General features: G+C 43.7%; 1 protein-coding gene across 1 annotated transcript; it reads left to right on the top strand.

The window, feature by feature from the left end:
* The first annotated feature begins 6076 nt into the window (after nucleotides 1-6076).
* Nucleotides 6077-14335, top strand: LOC120794760 (cerebellar degeneration-related protein 2-like). The gene is made up of 6 exons (XM_040136051.1): nucleotides 6077-6309; nucleotides 7166-7278; nucleotides 9124-9272; nucleotides 9421-9588; nucleotides 12352-12571; nucleotides 12954-14335. Exons 1-6 carry the CDS (start codon nucleotides 6228-6230, stop codon nucleotides 13563-13565), a joined length of 1344 nt encoding a protein of 447 aa, XP_039991985.1. The 5' UTR covers nucleotides 6077-6227; the 3' UTR covers nucleotides 13566-14335.
* The last annotated feature ends 237 nt before the right edge of the window (nucleotides 14336-14572 follow it).

Below are 14572 nucleotides of genomic sequence, written 5' to 3'. Positions count from 1 at the left end.
ACTGCAGCCTCCTTCAGCTCTTGCTTGTTGTGGCGTCTCTCTGTCTTCAGTCTGGTCTCCAGCAAAGTGGACCTCTGCTCAGTCGGGCTGAGATCAGGTGGTTGACTCGGCCAGTCGAGGATATTCCACCTCTTCGCCCTGATGAAGCTCAGCCGCTTTCTTTCTGTTTGTTTTTGTGAACTGCCGCCGGGCCTTTCTGTTTTTGAGGTTTACCAGGGGTTCGCATCTTGTGATGAATCCTCTGAGGTTATGATCATGAAGTCTTCTCGTTGACAAGGAAACACGTCCGCCTACATCCTGTACACGGTTATTGACTTGCTGTGTGGTCGTAAAGGGGTTTTTCTTCACCATCCGAATGATTTTCTGTTCATCTACAAGACTTGAGTTCCTCGGTCTTCCTCGGTTTGCCATTTTCTAGTTTCCCTAGAAGGAGTGTACCTCACTGTTAAATTTCCAGCAAACCAACTACCTTTAATATCTCTCCGATAGATTTTTGTTTTTTTGTTTTTTTGAATGGAGCCACATTATTACTCTCTTCCCTTGCACGCTCACGTCTTCACTCCTCATATTTTCAGACAACTCCACTTCAGTCCACATTTATGGCAACTCTCCGTCAACTCTGAGCCACGCGCGAGCTCTTCGGCGCACGAACCAACGATGAAATGATGCACAGCTGCCAAATAAACATTCAGTGGCCAAGTGTCCAATTACTTTTGAACCACTGCAATTTGGGCGCTATGTTTTAAATGGTAATATCTCACATGCAGTCCTTTCAATACTGCTGTAAACCTACTCAAATTCATGCTCAGCCTGTAAATGTATGTCTGGGACACTATAAAACAGCCGGCAGGGAGACGGATTCACTCACACCTCGGCGGCGGAGATGCACAACCACCACCAGCTGCAGTACCATAGTGTCGTAAAAATATTTTCATCCACAAAAGGGGGGTCGCCGTCCATCGTCCCTCCCGTCTGCCGTACCAGCGCTGTGTTTTGATGCAACGTCAGCCACGTCTCTTCTCCTCTCCAAACACAGCGGAAGACATCTGAGCGGGGGACAGCTCTCAGTTATTCTTCTCAGCCTGTAAATGCAGAGGCCTTTCATGCTCTCAGACTAAATTTCCTCCTGATTAAAAGCATGTTCGTCTTGTAGTGTTTCAGAGCAAGGGACAAAGCATCATTCGTGCTCGGCATTTCTGCGGTATGAGATGTCTCCGTTTCAAAAAAATCCAGCCCCAAACTAGGCACTGGGGTGATTTTCCATCGCCGTGCCTCCGTGATCCCCTGAAGCTGTGCGAGAGAGATTAGCTAAATTCATCTATTTCACAGAGTTTTGTTTTACCCACGGGCCCCAGGGTGCGAGATTACTTATGAAATAAAACTTTCTTTTTTTTTTAATTTAAATTTTCAGTTTCCCCTGCTAACAGAGCCTTTGATGTTGCTGTTCGGGGATAACAGTTTGCTAAATTTAACCCAAATCCATTTTCACTTATCATCATCATCATCATCTTTCTCTCTCTTGTTACTTCTGTGTCTGTTTTTCCCCATTTCTCTCATTCCTGGTTTCCACATTTATTGCATTCGGTGTGTATGAACAAAATGGATGGACCAGTGCAATATAAAAGAAGTATCCGCGGCACATACATGCATGCACACACAGTATATGTGCCCCCCACACACACACACACACTCCCGGCAAACTGAAAGCCCACGTCATATTGGATGAGAGTTGGCATCAAGCTGATTTTTGCAAACCCCTGGTTGTCAAGGCAACACCGTGGCTCCTCTCGATGCAAGTATATCTCCCATCCTTGACTGTTTGTGTACGTGGCCAGAACAAAAGGCAGAACAATAAATTAATGAAAAATTAAACATGGAAGCACGATGGGAGTTGGTGAGAAAAAAAAATTCAAAACGGATTAAATCCCTGCGGGCTCACCGCTCTCTGCCTGTCATGATGGTTTTCTCCGAAAAGGAAGAGCTTTGAAGATTAACTTAAAACAAGCACGCTCTCTCTCTCTCTCACACACATGCACAGAGATGGAGTCAGACGTTTTGTCACATGGATTGTGTGTGTGTGTGTGTGTGTGTGTGTTGAAGTTCTGCCCTCAAATCCCATCAAACCCCTCCCCAGCTTCCCTCCAAATACTGAGAGGATTCAATCCCCACTGCTAAGACAGTTGGTATGGAAACGGATCAGTAGCTCCAAATCTCTCCTTTAACGACTCATTACCGTTTGCTTCTGTCCATTAATGTCACTGCTTCCACGCCACGGCAGCAAGAAACACCATCACTAACCCAGATCGCTGCAGGGACGAAGAGGAATGTGCGAACCGGCTGGTGAGCACAGTGGTATTCATCCTGTTTGCTTGCACTCTTGCCTGTAATATTTAAATTTCCTCCTTTAGTTTATCTAACTTCCTTTCATTTCCAAACCCATTGTTGTCGTACTTGAAGATGCCTCTACCACCCAAGAGAAAACATGACTGGAAACCCTGTTTTGCATTTGCAGCGCACCTCTAGTCACTTTCTGAAAGGGAGGTAAAACAATAGGAAGGTTAAAGGAGGGCATGGGGTCCCATTCTGTTTGTCTGGCTTTTCACACCCTGTAAAATCCAAAATGAAAAGGCAATACAGCATCGATAAAAGCAAAAATTCCATGTGTGTAAGTGTAGACAGGAGATGCAAAAACAAAGAAAGACAAAAGATGACATTTTTTGTTTAATCACCCTGAGAAGCCGAATCCCCACAGAGAGCTTCTTGCTTCCTGCTCTGCCTTTTCTCTAATCTCGCTGACGAGCCACAAAAGGGAGATGCAGAAACCAGGAGGACGGCGGAGGACGTATGGGAAGAGAGGAAACAAGGGGGAGAGCACATAAGGAGATGAAAGAGCTGGGGCTAAGAGGCCGTGAAGGAAAAGGCTTGTGATGTTACAGCATCTGATCCTCGACCCGGGTGCATAATGTGGCCCGGGGTGAGAGAGTTGGCGAGACGTTACAGTACGGCTTCAGTCCCAGCAGCGACCAGAGCCAGTGACTGCTCCGGCCTCACAACTACTGACGCCTGTGTTCACGGGCGGTTGTGATGACTGGCGAATTAATGGCACCGTCGACATGAACTGATGCATAAAATTTTAACGGCAGAAATGAGCTGGCTAATAGAATACTCTATACTACTGGAAGATCTCCAGTATTCCAGTTTTTATCTTTATTCTCTTGAGGCTTTTTAGGCTCCACAGTAAAAATGTCTCACAGCCTCATTTCCCCTGCTGAACTACAGCAGTAGCAAGACTGTGCTAGCGGCTCTGTGAGGCTAAATCCTAACAAGCATCACCGCGCCAACATGCTCAAATCGATAATGCTAACATGCTCGGGTTTAGAAGCTGTGATCTTTACCATGTTCACCGTCGTAGTTTGGCGTGCTAGCCCGCGAACATGTGCTAACTGGCACGCCTGAGACTAACGGGAATGTCATCGCAGTTTTGCAGGAGTTGAATCATAAACCAAAGTATTGGACAAGTTAGAATGAAATAGATGAAAAGTGAAGAAATCCTGATCAACAACAGTATCAAATCCCAGAAATTAGAACCAAACCAAAGAACACCATCACCACAGAACCATGGATTATATCCAATTTAGCAAGAAGACAAACAGGACAAAGGTCTTTTGTCTTTCTAAATTAGACCATCTTTGGTATTCCCAAAAAGCAACTTTTTTGTGTGGTTTGTGTGGACAAACCACACAAAATGGACATTGTATTTTATTATCCCCTAATGGAGTTAGTGTCCCTACATTTAGGCCTTACGGGGGTATCTCTGAATTTGTTTAACTGTGCATTATGATCAGGCCATGCTGCCGCCTCGGCTGCTGTCGTTTATGGCATTCGTTTTCCTGAGGAACAGGAAAGCGAAGGAAAAAGGAAGAGAAGGTGAAGGGGCTCAAGCTGTATTTGTCATCCTCCACTGGGTCCCGAGCGGCGAATCATTTTTCATCGGCTGGCAGTGGATGTTTCTCAGAGAAAACATCCACCATGGGGAACGTTATCATCCGTCTGCGTCTGATAATGAAACCGAATTCTGACTCATCAAACGCTTTAGCCTATGTCTACTGGGGATCAGCAACCTGTGATCAGCTCATCTATTTGATCGTGTTCATTTCTTTTAATGAAAAATCATGAAAAAAAAAATTCTTTTAATGTGTTTGAATTAATAAGTTACTGTAAATCAGCGTGTGTTTGTTGAACATGTCGTCTTTGTGTGATTTTTTTGTGTTGGGTATATTGTGCTGAACAAGGAAACGTAAAATGCAAGATTACACTGCCACCAACTGATGGAAAATGATGCCTGCAGGACACATAATAGCACCGAATTTGAGTTCTTTCTATTGAAACGGAAATGGGGAAAATGAAAAAGTGCTTCCTGTCATAGGTAAAAGGTAAACAGTAAATTTCCATCTGCTCCTGGAAGAACAACGGGTGACAGCACAGGTGACAGAATAAACTACAAATCCAAAATAAGAACTCAAAAATAGGCAAAATTACACCTGATAAGACTAATTCACACAGTCCATTACATCATTTAGACCAGTGAACGTAAAATCATCTTGATGCGACTTGGATTATTCTGAAGTAATAATCTGCTTAACAAAAAAAAAAAAAAAAAAAAATGTGGGGTAAGAAATTTCTGTTATTCAGCAAAATTTGTGACGGCAGCTGTTCTCCCCGTCTTTGGATGTCGCCCCCCTCCCTGTCCCGGCCCACCGAGGTCCAGGAAGCTCGGCTACCGAAGACGACCCCTGTCCCCAGCTGTCCGGTGAATGTAACGGAGTACAAATTACAACACTTACACGACCTGCGTGGGCAAAGCGTGAGGTGGCGGGGACGATGGAAGTCGTGTGTCCGGTCGTGTGTGCCTTCGTCGCCGCAGCGCCCCCGTGCGGTCACCCCCCCCCCTCGCGGGGCTGCCGTCTCCAAGGGCGGGCCCCGGCTCGGAGGAGCAGGTGCCGGGGATCCGGCGGCGAAACTCGCAGCGAGCGGACAGGTCTGTACCGGAAGGTACGCGGTGTGCTCTTCGACAATAAGAGCACAAAATGTACCCTCGTGAAAGAGATACCAAGAGCCCTTGGGCTCAACGTCGAGCTAAACCACGTTGGTTCATGAAAGATTGTAAAGGGTCTTTTGGCTCATGATGGGGTATGACCTAAGGAAACGATAAAGGAAAAGCATCAGAAACGTTGAGCATGTCCGTTAAATAAGCTCTTTCAAGATAATAAACATGTTTTCTTCTGTTCTTCAAAGTTTTGGCCTTATTAGTTAAATTGTGTATTCTAACATTTAGTTATAGCAATACATGGTTGGCTTTTAAATATGTTTTATGTTTTTGTTTTTTTCATTATCTCACTATTTGTTTTTATGTAACAGTTTTTTTCATGACTATTTGTCTCCTTTTACATTATTATGGAAAATCTCATATTTATAAAATAAAGAAATACAGAAATAAATATGATTACTTACATGATATTATTGTGCCGAGAAATATATATATCTTTATTTTTTTTTTTTATCTAGTTTTTGAACCTGTATTGTTTTAGTTTATATTGCGTTCTTTTGTCGTAAAGTTCTGTTTTGCTTAACCGCTTATTTATTTCTGTTTCAAGTAGCCAACACACAGGAAACGTCGGTTAGTTCCTTTTTTATGTTAAAACCTACAACCAACAATACAATACTACAACTAACAATTATTTCCATTACCATTACACGTGACAAACGTTTTCCTTACTAACTGACTAATTGTTTCGTTTATAAAATGGCAGAAAATATTGACTGAGGCCCGAATTGTTTGTTTGTCTTTGTTGTTGAAGTCATTGTGTGCACTTTGTGGCCTTTTTTTTTTGTCTTTGTGGTCATTCTTGCATCTCCTCGGCAGCCATTCTGGCTCTCTCTGTGCTAAGTTTGTGTCTCTGTGTAGTCACTGTGCGTTTCCTTGCGGCTGTCTCTCCTCCTACGCCCGAGACCCGCCCAACTGGTGCTTTCATTTTGAAATTCCGAGCCGGAAACCCGGCTCCACTGACGGCGAACCGTCCGTCCGTCCGCTGGCGAGCGCACACCGGTGCGGGCCGAGGGCGGGCGCACATCGCACCGAAGCGTTTAGCGAACCGCGTCTCTGTCATGTACCCCCCAAAAAACCGGATTAGCCCCTTGAAGCTGCGCGAGTGACTTTGGGCGTGAAGATGCTGACAGACATGATCGTGGAGGAGGAATTTGAGATCAAGGAGGAGGAACCGTGGTACGACAAGCAAGACCTTGAACATGGTACTATTTCCTCTCAGTCTTTGTCTTTGACCCCCTCGAAGATAAGGAACCATATTAATACTCAAAATTTCACGGTCAAATCCGAATAACAGGCACCTTACAGCTGCAATGCAGCGATATACTTTATATTGAATCTGTGTATCACGTCGCAAACTCACCATTAAGCCCTGCAGGTGCACCGCGGGTTGAATTTGTAGGGATTTCCGTGCGTTTTTTTTTTCTGAAACTGTGACATTTATTGTTTTGTAGTCGGGATGCTCGGTTAGTCTACCGGCTGTTTTAGTGGAGATGAAGCACCTTGACGGGCCGCGGAGAAAGGCAGAAGTCAGCGGGGCACTCGCATATGCGGCAAAGTGAAAAAAAAATGGAAAAGCTCCGTCTGAAATGAAGATTTGTCCCTTCTGTCTGTATTGCATGCCTTCACACTCAAGCTTATGTGTTTGTCTGTGGAATATTCCCTTCTCCCGTTTCATATTTTCACCCCAGTTGTGTCGTTTTACTCGTTTACTCGGGATTTTTGGTCAAATATTGATGGTGGACAAAACTGATATGGGGGGGCCAAGTGATAAGATCATTGCCTGAGGGATTTCATAGGTGCATAAGAGGTAACCAGCAGTCCCTGCCTTACAATAGACCTAAAATATCCACTTGCACAATTGTGTGTCAGTTTGCAAAAGGTGGAGAAAAACCCTGTGGCACCAATTTTTAAAAAAAGCAGGTTTCCGGATTCCTGCCAGCTACAAAAAAAAACCTCGCAAAGCTGATTGTACAGTAAGGTCCCCCACTGTCTCCGCCAGTGAGACTAAGCAATGACCGCCGAAGCGCTGTGTGGCTCCTCACTCCGTCTCTCCTGCAGACCTGCAGCTGGCAGCCGAGCTCGGGAAGACTCTTCTGGAGAGGAACAGGGAGCTGGAGCAGGGGCTGCAGCAGATGTACTCCACCAACCGGGAGCAGCTGCAGGAGATCGAGGTAAAACGAGCCGCCCGGTTTCTCTCCCACCTGTCTGACCTCTGCGTGTGTTCATCCAAGGCCCACAGTTGCCTTAAACGGAGCCTCTGTTAGACCAGGATGTACTGTGGACAATAAGATTGGACTGGGAAGAGTGGTCAAACTGTTGGTGAAGTGCCTACTTTGTTCACGAGGCACTGGTTCCCCCTTTAATGCAGTGTTAAACTGTACCATCGGTGGTTTATGTTGCATTAGAAATGCCTCAATTTAGCCTAAAAGAAAAATTACGGCACGCTGCTGTACAAGGGCTCGATTTCCACTGGGGATAAGGGGGGAGGGGGCATGTCCCCTTCACTTGTCACAATCCTGTTTTTGTCCCCGCCACTTTTACAGTTTCCGTTTGATTAATCTACCTCCAGAGGAAACCACTAAACCACGTCCTCTCGCTGTCCAGCCGACCAATCCCAGGTGGAAGAGTCTGCTCTGAGTCGATCAAAACGCTCAAATGCAGCGTCAGTGTAAAAAGCTGATGTGTGTATAATTACACCCCTTCAACGTGATAAAATGCTCATCTGACGCTCATTACGAGCAGTAGAGAGGGATTTGCAGACTTATATAAATAATAATAATAATTTAGGTGATTTTATTTGCAGAGCAATCTCTTAAAAAGAAGCAATAAGGGATCATCAGTCAGAATGCAGTGAAAGACAGAGGTCTTTGCAGTACAGATAAATAAAACACTATTTAATGAGTTAAAAGGTTCATTGTTGAAATCGGAAAGTTTTTTAAATATTAAATAACAATATAAATCAAAAAGAATCAACTCTTTATGAAGGATATTATAGTTGATTATTATTATTATGCAGCTTTATTGTGGAAAGCATGATAAAGAATTCAATTATAACTGAGTGTTTGCCAGGTAATATAGATTTATATAAATTAAGAAAAAACACACACACACCTCTGAAAAGAAATCATTAATTCAAGGTGTTATATCAAACTAAAATGACAGAAACTCAATGTTAACTTGTGCTTTAACAGACTGTCCAGCTTTTTAAGGCCTGGTTTTAATTTTCTTGGAGTAGGGACAGTCTTGGGTGTCTGGCAGTAAATCCCTCTTCGCCATGTCGCTGCTGACATGCAGGATTAATCTCTTAAGACCCCTGCTGGATACTTGTGACGTCACAGGTCTGACTCAGGATCACGACCTGTGTTGCAATTAATTACCTGCTTCCCGTTGCCTTTACTGTCACTCTTTGCTGCAAACGAAAGGCATGAAAATCCCCTTTAAAAATAGAACTAACGTCGTAAACTTTGACGAACTGTACGTACACGTCACTCATTGATTTTTGACTGTTTTATGTCTGGTGCGTTTGTGCAGTTTGACATTGGGCTGTTGTGCTAACAGCAGGTCTGTTGTCAGTGTGGAGTTGGGGTTTGTTTTTGTTTTGTTTTTTCAGTTTCAGCAGGCAGATTATAATGACGAAAGGTTCAAAGTGTCCTGGCTGCAACAGCTGATAAGATAACCTGTTCTGAAAGGATGTGTTCTTTTAAAGGAGCTGCGGATGGAGCTTTTAGAGACATTAAGAGGTTACTGGGAAATGAAAAGGTTGGATTGTGTCTTTACATTTCTTCAGAGTTGCACTGTAGCTGTTATGCAGCAGGAAAAATGCACCTAAAACAGCGAAATAAATAATAATAATAATAATAATAATGATGATAATAATAATAATAATGATATAGGTTTGGTTCCCATATTAGCTCAAGCAGATTGCAGATGTACAACAAACTGTCCTTTCTCTCATGCCTTCACCCGCCGTCTCACCCTCGTATTAACACCTTGCATCCCTTGCGTCTCTCCTCCAGTACCTGACGAAGCAGGTGGACCTCCTCAGGCAGGTCAACGATCAGCATGCCAAAGTGTACGAGCAGCTGGACGTGTCGGCCAGAGAGCTGGAGCAGAGCAACCACAAACTGGTTCTGGACAACAGGATGGCCCAGCAGAAGATCCAGGGGTAAGACAGGAGGGTGTGGAGGATCTGTTCCAGAAAAGGCCATTATGGACAGATTGCCCCGGTTTGCATGTAAAGTGTAGTCTTTTTTTTTTTTGGATTAAAACGTCCCGGAGAAGTAACCTATCAGAGCCGTGTTTTCTCTGCGCAGCCTGACGGAAACCGTCGAGCTGCTGCAGACGCAGGTGGAGGAGCTGCAGCATCGGGTAGAGGAGCTGAAGCTGAGTCCTCAGCCTCAGAAGCCTCCACACAGAGAGAGGTGGTCAACACGCAGCAGCCAGAGTGTGTCCTGCCTGAAAGAGCTGCAGAACACGCTCAGGTGAGGATACTCGAAAGCTGTATTTATATCAGTAGTGCTGAAATGATGTGGCGATTAATCAATTAGCAGACAAACATAAACATGGACAACAATTTTGATAATCAGTTCATCGTTTAAATCATTTACTGAGCAAAGATGCCAAACATTCACTGGTTTTAGATTCTCAAATATGAGGATCATCACCTTGGATTTTGGGAAATTGCGATCGGCACAATTTTTATTTATTTACTTATTTTACTTCCTTTTACTTCCTTGGAAAATGTTTTGTAAAACAAACTGAAAAATCAACTGGTTGCTTGGCAGAAAATTAATCGACAATCATTTTAATTGATTCATTTATCAAACAAATATGTCAAACATTTGCTGCTCTTCTTTGTTTTATATCACTGTAAACTGAATAGCTTTGGTTTGTGGTTATAAAAAAACCAAGATGTTTGGAAAACCTCCACATTGGCTTTAGCCGACTGTGATGGCATTGTTCAGATATTTTATAGACCAAACAATTCATTGATCAATAGCAAAAATAATCAGTAGATTAAGTGGTGATGCAAAATTCACACAGTTGATGGTTAATGCATTGACAGCCACTGTTAAGAACCTCATCAACACAAATGGTCGTATTTAATGCATCCTGGTGTTTGTGGCTGGAAGTTATTCAGCTCAAGTGCCTCTTGTTGTTGTAGGTGGACGGGACGGTTCATTTCACAGGAGTCGAAAAATTCATCAAAGTCTTTAATAACTTTTGTTATTAACTTCTTCCTCAACCTGGTAAAAATAAAATCTTAGTTGCGTTGTCACCGATTCCAGAAGCCCTTTGCAAGCTTCAAAAAGGGAAGCGCCAAATCCTGCACTGAGTTTAGCTCTCCTCCGTGTCTGCTAATCCTACTCACTGGCAGTTGGCCATGTCTGCCTCACAGCGGTCTGACTGTTTCATGCTGCGGTCACTTCCTCTTGGCCCGGACCAAGACAAGTTCGTTCACTGCCTGAGTTTAGTCTCTGCGGTGTGTAATCCTGTTAGGACCGCTACACCAGAACATGCGGGGCGGATGGGCGGCAATCTCACTGATAAACACACGAGGCAGGTCCGCACTGGACCCAGGGTGCAGCGTGGCTGATGAGATTGGAAGGAAAGGGGTCAAAGTCCGAGCTGGAGGGCACGGACACGTCTCAATATAACTTCGAAGCTGCCATCGATTCTTCAGCTGATTTCTAAATAACTTTGGTTCTACTGATAAGTTCTGGATTCCTTGCTTAGTGTGCTTTTCTCTGCCTATCTGCTGTTTACTTTATCTTACATCACCTGTATTTTGTGTTTTCCTTTTTCTGTTGTTCAGCTGTGTACTGGTTTGGCTTATTCTAGGAAAAAAAAAAAAACAGTACTGTATGGGATATTTATAGGCAAAGACAAAAATGAAAATTGAAATGAAATTTTTTGTTTGACACGTTTAAATCCCCAACAGTGTTTGCTATACACATTTTCTGTCAGTTTAGACATCACATGTATGTATCCTCGGTGTAATAAGACTGAACCTGGCTCGTGACCTTTGGTACGTGTTGTCGTTATCTCTCTCAACTGCGCATTTCCTTTCACCTTTCACTTTGTTTTGCCTTATAATAAATCAGACAATTAATGGATAAAATGCTAAGGACGGTTGTGAAAGAGATGACGAATTATCAGCACGTGAGGTAAAATAAAACGTAGTGGTTAAATAAAAATAGTTGCTGACACGTTCGTCACTCAAGGTCCTCTTACTGGCCTGCTCTGGAGCTTTTGACTGCATCGCACGGTCTCCATCAGCGGATGAATTTTCCTCAGTTGCCCAGGAACTGTAACTGTCCATTAGCTTTTCATTATTCGGGCATTTTTTTTGGAACTCTCGACCATTTTTTGCATAAAAGTTGAGGGTCTTTGAGCAAAATCCTTTGATGGCCACGCCAGTCTGTCTGTCCACCACTTGGGTCCAGACTGAAATATCTCAACAGCCATTTGGTGGATTGCCCAGAAATTAAGAAATTTGGTTCATACATTCATGCCCCCCCCCTCAGGATAAATCGTAATCACTTTGATGATTCCCCTGAGTTTTTTCAGGTGAAATTTTTATTTATTTATCATTCCCTTTGGTTTACCTGCCAAACTAATGACATCCCTCCGTTGTACTTTGTGTTTTGTGCGAATTGGCAAAGGTTAGCGTGCTCATGTGCTAAACTAAGATGCACAGCACTAAGATGCTGTGCATGGTAAACTATAAGATTTGGGAATTACCCTGGAATAATCAGGGATTTTGTGACGGCACTGTCATTTAGTTAATTTAAACGAATAATTCAACAATTTGGGAATTTTTGGCCAGTCCATCACATAACCCCCTAAAAAAAAAAACGCACCTCACCGTTTTTACACTGAGGTATTTGTACGGCTTAAACAAACGAGATGTAACGTGTTAATTGATGAGCCCTATAGTGCTGGTGGGTGGATATTGTTAGCATTGGACCGGGCCAGGCTAGCTGTTTCTCCCAGTTTCCAGTCTTTATGCTACGCTAGGATAACCAGCTCCCAGCTATAGCTTCATGTTTACCATACCAGAGTGGTATCAATCTTCTCATCCAATTCTGAACAAAGAAGAGAATAAACTATTCCTTTTAACAGACTAATATAGTCTGCTTGACAATACATTTTATTGGCATCATCATATTTAAAAATAAGAAATCAAGGTCTACAAAAAAAAGAGTATGCATGGGTTTATAACTGTCTGCGTTTCTGTACAGGTACGACTATGATCCTGATGAACCCTCAGACGACCTTGAGTCCTTCGACGTGTTGTGGCGTGAGGAGGAGCAGGCGTCACTGCGACAGTCCCTCCGCACCCTCCAGACTCAGTTTGCCGGTGAGCGCGCCCGGAGGGAGGAGGCGGAGCGACAGGCCGAGCTGCTCGTGGGCGAGAACGCAGCGTTGGAGCAACAGCTGTCAGCATTGGAGGGTTGTCAGGTACGTCTGACACATGTATCTCAGCTTCGTGTTCATTTCTGACTTTTGTCCTTGAAATTTGTTTCCAAAGTTGCTTTTGAAAGAAAGGAAATTTCTGAACAACACGACTACAAAAAAATACATACTAATACTGTCAGATTAAAGGGTCAAAGGCAACTCAACATCATTAACATATAATGGAGAAAATCGCTACTGCACTGCTCTTTTTTTCTTGGATTTAGTGAGAGCTCCCTCAAACAACAGCCTTTTCCGCCAAATCTAACTGTATAACCATTTGCTATAAATGGTCATTTTCTTTGCGTAAATGTCTGACTGAAGTTCAGTCTGTGTTGGTCCTCTCTGACATCGTCCCCTTTCTAAATCATTTTTCTCTCTTCTTCAGGCCAGAGTGCTTGAGCTGGAGCATGAGGCTGAAGAGCTTCGTCAGCTCTGGAAATCAGAGTCCTCCACAAGATCCTCCAGGCCGGACGTCATCCACAACCTGCTGCCGAACTCGATGTTGCTCAACCCAGAGGAAGAGTACGAAGGGGATGCAGCTGCGGCTAAAAGCCCCTGGGCGCTGAAACGCTGGAGCAGTGAGCGGCTGATGAAGGCGACGCTGATGCAGGACTCTCCCGACAGGATCTACGACCACGAGTGCTCCTGCGTGCGCCGAGCCGAGGTGGTGAAGTATCGCGGGATCTCGCTGCTCAACGAGGTCGACGCCCAGTACAGCGCCTTGCAGGTGAAGTACGACGAGCTGCTGCGGCGCTGCCACCTGGGGCTGCAGGAGGAAGAACAGGATGGGCAGAGCCATAAATCGGTCCAGACGCCGTCCCCCGCAGGTGCTTCTCCTGCGCTGACAGACACGGAGGACTTTGAGGATGACTTTCACCAGCCAGAGTACAAGGAGCTTTTTAGGGAAATTTTCTCCCGTATTCAGAAAACCAAAGAGGCACTGATTGGAAACAGGGGGACCCCCTCATCTGGTGAACTGCTGCCTATTTTGCATTAGTTGCTTCCAGAAAAAGAAAGAAAAAGAACTGCTGCAAGATCAATTATCGTCTTCCAGTTACAGAGCAACTCTTTGGAAAGACCTGTACGGCAGCAAATGATGCTAACTAAGTCTACACTTTACTGTACGTTATTTGCCCAGAAATGCCCAGCAAAGGGGTTAAGACAGAAGAGTGATGCAGAAACCAGAAGACCAAACACCACCAGCTCACGTCTCAGATGTGGCTCATTTTGCACAGAAACACCAGTGCCTAACGCCGCCGTCTCTACTGTACAGTCACTCTACCTCACTTTGCAACAGCCCTGTTTTTAAACGGGCTCCTGAGGAAATAATTTCTGGGGAATAGTCTGGTTTCTTTTCATAAGCTGTATTGGTAACACTTTCTTTTACGGGTCCTGTGGTTTCCTTTTCATTTCTTCTAGAAAGAAATTGACACATAAATGTAAAAATCACAGAGAGGTTCCCTGGAAAAGACGTAGACCTAAAGATGTAATGTGGCAGTAATTACAGAGAAAGTGGAGACCGTGTTCACTTGGTACAACTCAGTTAAACTATGTCAAATAATTGCTCATATGACCTAGAAAGTCTTTTAGTCAGTGCACAGCGGGTCAGCTGAACATGTAAAAATGTGACATATGTCTAAATTTAATTGTATACAATTATGTTACAATTCCGTGCATATAAAAATCAAGTTTCGAATTAAATTACTCTCTTGCACGTAAATTCCTCTGGAAATCAACAACTGCTTTAGGTTGTGTGCCGATTATTTTTTTGATCATCATCATTTAGGTTATAAGATGTTCAGAAAATACAAAAGACTTTCAGTTTACAATGATATAAAACAGAAAAACAGCAAGTCTTCACATTTTAGAGGCTGGAACCGGATCGTTTTTGGCATTTCTAGTTGAAAAATGACAAACAGTTAACCAGCTGTGAAAAATGCTGACGATTAATTTTCCGTTTTAGCTCTAAACTGCTTACAAAACTAAGTAAACTCAACTGTCAGA

Source organism: Xiphias gladius, chromosome 9 (assembly GCF_016859285.1).
Source record: "Xiphias gladius isolate SHS-SW01 ecotype Sanya breed wild chromosome 9, ASM1685928v1, whole genome shotgun sequence".
Taxonomy (NCBI): domain Eukaryota; kingdom Metazoa; phylum Chordata; class Actinopteri; order Istiophoriformes; family Xiphiidae; genus Xiphias; species Xiphias gladius.
The sequence above is the reverse complement of the archived record's forward strand: the minus strand, read 5'-3'. Positions and strand labels throughout refer to the sequence as shown.

Coding starts and splice junctions, on each gene's coding strand:
- LOC120794760 (XM_040136051.1), top strand. CDS start 6,228: ATGCTGACAGACATGATCGTGGAGGAGGAATTTGAGATCAAGGAGGAG. Junction 7,279..9,123: donor AGCAGCTGCAGGAGATCGAG/GTAAAACGAGCC, acceptor TCTCTCCTCCAG/TACCTGACGAAGCAGGTGGA. Junction 9,589..12,351: donor GAGCTGCAGAACACGCTCAG/GTGAGGATACTC, acceptor GTTTCTGTACAG/GTACGACTATGATCCTGATG.